This window comes from Gymnoscopelus braueri (genome assembly GCF_963280865.1).
Source record: "Gymnoscopelus braueri genome assembly, chromosome: 12".
Lineage (NCBI taxonomy): Eukaryota > Metazoa > Chordata > Actinopteri > Myctophiformes > Myctophidae > Gymnoscopelus > Gymnoscopelus braueri.
In genome coordinates, this window is record NC_137614.1 from 27,568,595 (window position 1) to 27,575,848 (window position 7,254).

The window sequence follows — 7,254 nt, forward strand, 5'->3', positions numbered from 1 at the left end:
CTAAATATTGCGCTACGAGGCTGATGGGTTTAAAGTGGCGGCCAGAAAGATAAAGCTACAGACTTTTAATTAAACACTATAATTAGCGAATTAGAGTATTCCTAACTGGCATGCACACACCAACCACGAAGTGGCAAGACTCTGCCATTGCTCCTTGCAGGCAGCAGAGTAAGGATTGGGTTGTATTTTTGGAACGGTGTGTGTGGGGACTGGTCGCCTTGTTAGGTCTGGTGAAAAAATTCCAACAACAGCACCAACTGTCAGGAGATAGCTGAGCGAGGGGTGGCAGGGAAAGGGGAAAGCCAGGGGCTATTCTATGGCCACCTTGAAAGCCATTTAAGATCACTGGCTTGTCAAGATAAAACATAGAATAAACAGTTTAATTAAGGGAAACAGGGAAATTAATATTTCAACCCATTCAGCAAGAAAGAAACCCGTTAAGAGAGTGGCATAAATTACTGAAATCGACGAATCCACGACGGGGACAGGAGTCATTTAAAGACCAGAGGCGATCAAGAATTATATAGGCTACTAATTATGCGCGATACGCCTTCAACTTTCTGCAAAGAGTCTAGACTGAAGCAAATCATTTTGAAACGAAGAAATCATCACAACCACAGTGCCAAGGATATGATCTCAAATGTTTTTTGATGTCAGGTGAAGGTGAACTCAGACCGGTGGAGATTAAGGCATATATATTTATCGAGATAGAAAAAAAATATTACTTTTTGACAAGTTCAGTCAGTGCCTCTGGCTGCAGTAAAGTGTAGGCATGAGTGGAGGTCGCTTTGAGTTTGACGACGGTGGAGCGTACTGTGGCGGCTGGGAGGGGGGCAAAGCCCATGGCCATGGGATCTGCACCGGACCTAAAGGGCAGGGAGAGTTCTCCGGCTCCTGGAACTACGGGTTCGAGGTGGTGGGAATTTACACCTGGCCCAGTGGAAACACCTATGAAGGGTACTGGGCGCAGGGGAAGCGTCATGGTCTGGGACTGGAAACCAAGGGACACTGGATGTACAAAGGAGAATGGACTCATGGCTTCAAAGGGAGATATGGCTCGCGTCTTAATTTTGGCAGTGGAGCAAAGTATGAAGGAACGTGGAATAATGGACTTCAGGATGGATATGGCACAGAGACCTATGCTGATGGAGGTAAGAGATTCTTCTTTTCTATCATGGTCTATTTTACTTAGTAGGCTAAAGTGATAATGAACACGATATTGCAGCACGATAGGTTGACTTTGAGAGTGGGCAAATTGTTATACAAGACCACCTTCTTAATGTGCTATTTCTGATATTGTAACATTACTTGTATAGTTAGCCTGGTAACAGGATATGTGGGCAGTGGGCACTATAGGGACACCTGGGCACGTCGATGCAAAATTGGCTATTTTGTCCAAAAATAAATAAATATTTGAGTAAAGTAAAGTAAAGTAAAGTAAAGTATATATGATAGAACATGCTTAAACATTCTTCAATTTAGGTCTAATATTTCTACAATTGCTACAAATTGCTACAAAACCTAAGTTGATGCATGTTCACATCATAGACTACTTAAGACCATTTTTCAAACATTAATTTGTTTTACATTTTCGACAAAATAACCAATTTTACATCGAGGTGCCCAGATGTCCCTAGTGCCCACCTATCCTGTATCCGTTAGCCTACCTCAAGCATGCACTGACCACTGAGAAATGTGTCCAACTGTCCATATGGTCTTTATGGCACGGAACCTAATACCAAACCAGTGAGGAGGGAACCCTGACGATGCCAACATCATAGCATGTCATACTTCCTATATTATAAGAGGTGCTTCGCCTCTAGGGCTTACATTGTAATCCTTACAGTATGATATATTTGTAGCCAAAAGAACTGTTGCTGTCAGTCAAGTTGTATCTTTAGACTCTATGGCTAGCTCACATCAACTTCTATGTAGTTTAGAGGGCCAAAATTAATTAAATTGCTTTCTTCCTAATAAGCAGTCATTGCATAATAGTAGTTAGATATTTATATAATTTAGCCTATCATGTGGGTTTTTACTAAGGCAAGGCAAGGCAATGCAAGTTTATTTGTATAGCATGAAGATGAAAATGAAATATATGCCATGTCAAAATCACTAGAATAGTGCAGCACTATTTTGAGCCAATAATTTCGAGACATAGTTATTCAAGTTGTTAATCACAACCACTTACAGAAAACCTTTAATAGTTCCTTTAATTTTTCTCTGGAAGCCTATCCTGGTCCTTGCTTATCTCCCCAGTTCCCATATTTGACAGTGTTCATAAGTTGGGCCAGTTCAATTGATCGTAATGGTTCTAGTTTGTACAGAGGCAGTGCTGCCCTGCTCAACAGCTGACTCATCAGCTTTCAGCCCCATCATCACTTCATCATAGTTGTATAGAAGAGGGGGTGTGGTGATAGGATAGATGTCAGGGTGTAATAATAGCACAACATGGCAGCAGGCCTGTGCCCTCCTGGCCTGACGTCCCTCTGCCTGTCACTGGGTCCAAACACGTGTCCATTATAGCATGAGAACAGGGCCACATGATGAGGTTTGGTGGACTGGGGATCACAAATAACTCAGTCTGTAAGCCAGTCCTGGCACATTAGATACAGCTATGACATTTCAATACAATAACAAAGCAACCATGGTTGCCTAGTTTTTGTTGAAATTTAGTATGAACAGCAAAGCTTGCATATCTGAGTTTGAATCCTTTTGTATATGAACTGGAAAGGAAAGGATAGAAATGGAAAGGAAAGAAGCAGCATAAAAGATGAATAAAATGTTTTTACATTGTCAATTCAGGCACTTTCCAGGGCCAGTTTACTGGTGGGATGCGGCATGGCTATGGCGTTCGTCAAAGTGTGCCCTATGGCATGGCAGCAGTGGTCCGCTCTCCTCTCCGTACCTCCCTGACCTCTCTTCGCAGCGAGCACAGTAATGGTACCATTCTGCAGCAGGACCCCCCCATCATCACCACCTCAGGCGATGAGACACCCGTCACCACCCCCACACACCTTGGACCGTCCCGTGGTGGCTTCGCCCTCACCCTTCAGGTAGACCCGGATGCTGTCAAACCGAAGAAGAAAGGCATTTTTCAAAGGGCCAACCTCCTGGGCAAGCTGAAGAAGTCGGACTCTCGCACCTCACTGTCCAGCCAGAAGAGTAAGCTTAGCTTCCTCAGGAGTGATTCGGCCATGAGCTCCAACGCCAGTGAGACCAACTCCACCATCAGCGGAGACGGGAGCCTGGCCGGAGCCGATGAATTCCCCATGGTGGAGGCTGACATCGATGCCACCACCACAGAGGTCTACATGGGCGAGTGGAAGAACGACAAGCGCTCGGGATATGGAATAAGTGAACGGTCCAGTGGGCTGAAGTACGAGGGCGAGTGGCTGGACAACCAGCGACACGGGTATGGCTGCACCATCTTCGCTGAGGGAGGGAAGGAGGAGGGCAAGTACATGAACAACATGCTGGTGAAGGCCATGAAGAAGAGGATGATCCAGTTGAAGGGAAACAAAATTAAGCATAAGGTGGAGCGCGGGGTGGAGGGCGCACAGAGGGCTGCAGCCATCGCTAAGCAAAAGGCTGAGATTGCTGCCTCCAGGTAAGGATGGCCGCATAAGCATTGATATTAGAACATTTGGTTTCATTAAGTGTTGCTGCTGTTTTGAATGTTTTCTCAAAGCAGCTGCTTATTGGAAGCTGTGCACAAGACTGAGGAAGACAGACAATGTTGGTAGGAATGTGAATGGTCAGCCAGTAATGGTACTAAAAGAAAACCATTGAGCCACAGCAAGAAAAAAAACATTTCACTGTTGTCCTGATAGTTCCTACAGTATATAGAACACTAAGTTGAAGGGAGTCATTTATCTGTACTGCTTTGTAGCACTGTACTGTATATCACAGTAAAACCCGGAGTGTTAATCTAACTCTGAGAGTGTAGAGAATTTCCTGTATGGGTTCATTTATACATGAGTAATACACTGTCAGGGAAGGGTGTTAGATAATGCACACATAAATTACAGTGAAGTTCAATGGAGCAAGTTGTTGGTATGGACCCTGTAGGCCGTAATGCAAGCTCTTCCACAGCAGCGAATGCCCATTATGTAGTAATGGATGGATTCCTTAGTATACCTTAGGACACAACAGAAGAAATTAATAGAAGTAGAGTAAATGAGTAGGAGAACTTAACTAAACATATACAAAACATAATTGTCAATGTCCATTTATGTCCGTTTGAAACGCTGAGGAAGGCCGACGTGCCGAAACGTGTCCGTTTCTCTAGATAGACATGTCTGCTGCGGCTGTTCATCCTTAAAGAATAAACCAAGAACATAACTGAAGAGAGTGCGGATGTTCCTTTATTATGTCCAATGTCCATTTACAACATCAACTACATAATGGTTTCCCTAATTTCTATTGCTTTCTATTGTAGTTCTCTCGTGTGTTCACATTTGCTCCTTACTGAACACCAATCACTGCCATTGTTGTGGAAAAGATGTGGATAAACACTGTGAGACTTCAGAGTTAGTAGGCATACAGTAGGTAATTTGCCCTTGTGAAAACTAAGCTATCGTTGCAGGTTACTCTCACTATCGTTACTGGAGTACTCTACTAAAAACCCTTCAAATTCAAATTCATGCTATGATATATGAAATCTGTTTTGCTTTCCATGCTAGAATTCACTTGTTATTAACTCCCAGTAGGTGTAGTTAGTAATGTCAAGTTCAAGTGGCTCTCAATTTCGGCTTGCTGGGCTCAATAACAAGCGCATCCTCTATTTCTATGTCATTTCCGAGTCCGACTGCCAATGCACATAAACTAGCTACTCACTTTTACACTTTCCTGTTGACAAGTTCGCACACGTTCTCAGGTGAAACTTTGAGCCAATCATTGACCTCTAGTATACTTTGCCGTCTGCCATTCAAGCTATCAATCACAAGTGGACCCAAAAACTGCTTCTTGCATGGAATGAGGAAGAGATTTCATATCAAATTGAAGTAATACAGTTATTATAGTCAAAGTACAGTAAATGGCATCATAGTTTTTATCAATTTTCAAGTCTCATAGATTGTTTTTCCATCCCTTTTCAACATGAATGACAGTGAATGGCATTTAATTAGGAGCAAATGTAAACACACCAGAGATCTAAAAAAGAAAGTAATTTAGGAAAAACGCTACTGTATGTAAAATATGTGCCCGATATTGTAACTAGACAATGGTACAGTATGTACAGACACCTGTAAGGTCCTTTAAGCATTTGTTCATGATTACATAAGATGCTACAGGTTTGTGTGAATGAAAACCACATATCAGTTTGACTTAAATAATTGAATAATTTGACTTAATTGTATCCGCAGGGCGTTGTATTTGCTACTCCTTGTTAGACTTCAATCTGAACTCAAATCTAGCATATACGGTAACTACAGAATGTGTTTTTTGCGTCTTTATGTTTTTTTCCAAGGGCGACATTTTGACTGCACTGTGCATCAAAGTTGTACAGGGCGAAAGATATGACATGTGCCCCTTGGGGTTTTACTATGGCCTTACAAGGCGGTAGTGTTTTTATCAACACTAATCCTCAGCACCTGAAATAAGCCTAGTGTTTATAGTAGGGAGGCTCACACTGATGGACTGCAGATCCTGTCCCTGGACAGATTGAAGTCTAAATATTTTTGCATGGGGAGAAGCAGTATTATAAGAGTTATGGACCACTGTTATTTTGTAATGGTGTCAAGCGCAAGCAAGCACCTACATCATTTCCACGACTCTGTCTTCACCCTCCAACCCATGAGAGCCCTTGAATAGGCATTTGGTTGAATCTATGTACCCAGCCAACATTAAAAACAAACAGCATTTATAGGAAATACTTTCAGCAACACCTTTGTGCCCTTTACTTAAAACCTACACCTGTATATCTATCAATTTTCATGATAGATATACCACACCTAAAGCTTTAAATTATGCTCTGTACAATATACAAGCCGAGCTTGTATATCGGCTATTTTCATTGTACGATAAAGTATAAACCAGGCTGGCTGTCATGTATAAAAACTATAGTAATGTTGCATAGTGCTCATAAACCCTGTAAGCCTGACTGAATGGCATCAAAGGCGCTATTTAACTAGATGTCCTGCACTTATACATTGATATCCTTTGTTATGTAAAAGAAGCACAGTTACAGCCAGGTAAGCAGTTCTTTTCCCCGCTTACGTCAAAGAGAGATGCTTGTTCTTATTCCTGGCCTCTGGAGATGCAGTCAGGGTTTATAAATAGCACGTACAACCTGTCCACTGGGACACCGGACCTGGGACCCATGTCTTCCCTGGTCAGCTGTTAGCTTTGACTGCTCCCTGGCGTTTGGTGTGTTTTTGTTCGTGGTCGTGGACACTGTTTAGTTGCGTGGGCCCGGGGCATCTGGAGGGCCCTGTGTGGCCAGCAGTGGGTGTAAATGACTCACAGACAGGGGCCATTATGTGTCACAGAGGAGCCCTGACTAAATAAGGACAGGCACACTGTTGCTAGCTATCACAATCACAGGAGAATGCAACAGCTGATTATCTTCCCCACCTCCCAGCCTTTTCTTTCCTGCCTGTTCACACACACACACACACACACACACACACACACACACACACACACACACACACACACACACACACACACACACACACACACACACACACACACACACACACACACACACACACACTCTCACATTCTTAATTTCATGCTGAATGACAGGGGCTCTTGTTTACATAGTACCTTCACACCACGCCAACTGTTACTCGCCCCTCAGCTGCAACAGGGCATCAAACAGTCCCTTTGAATTGAGACTTAATTCTGCTTCAAAAGCTAGTTATGCTATGCCTTTTCATTCCAGTAGTTGGAACTGGTTGAAGTAGTTGTACATGCAAGGCAAGGCAAGTTTATTTTTTATAGCAAATTTCAACAAGGCAATTCAAATTTCTTTACTCAAAACACTAACACAAACAACATAAAGGACATTTGAATATATCATAAAATAACAATTGTTATTAAAGAGTTAGAAGAATGGAGCATAAGAATAAGTTAATATAAAAAATAAAAAAAAACTCAGTAAAAGTCAGCAGCAAACATTAAAGCCTTCCGCTTTCATTTAAAAGAACAAAACTCTGCCTCTCCACCTTTAGTTTTGAATCTGTTCCAGAAAACCTGAGAGGTCTGGATGGTGCATGATGTAGCGCAAACCATTAATTTCTTTATAGA

At 42.4% G+C, this 7,254-nt stretch overlaps 1 protein-coding gene across 1 annotated transcript in view; it reads left to right on the plus strand.

Moving 5' to 3' along the window:
- Window positions 1-256: 256 nt before the first annotated feature.
- The window catches only part of jph2 (junctophilin 2), a 19,363-nt gene continuing 12,365 nt past the window's right edge, over window positions 257-7,254 (plus strand). Inside the window, exons 1-2 of the mRNA XM_080445468.1 lie at window positions 257-1,151; window positions 2,806-3,610. Of these exons, the coding sequence (XP_080301594.1) occupies window positions 773-1,151; window positions 2,806-3,610 (1,184 nt within the window). The 5' untranslated portion in view covers window positions 257-772. The remainder of the gene's footprint in view (window positions 1,152-2,805; window positions 3,611-7,254) is intronic.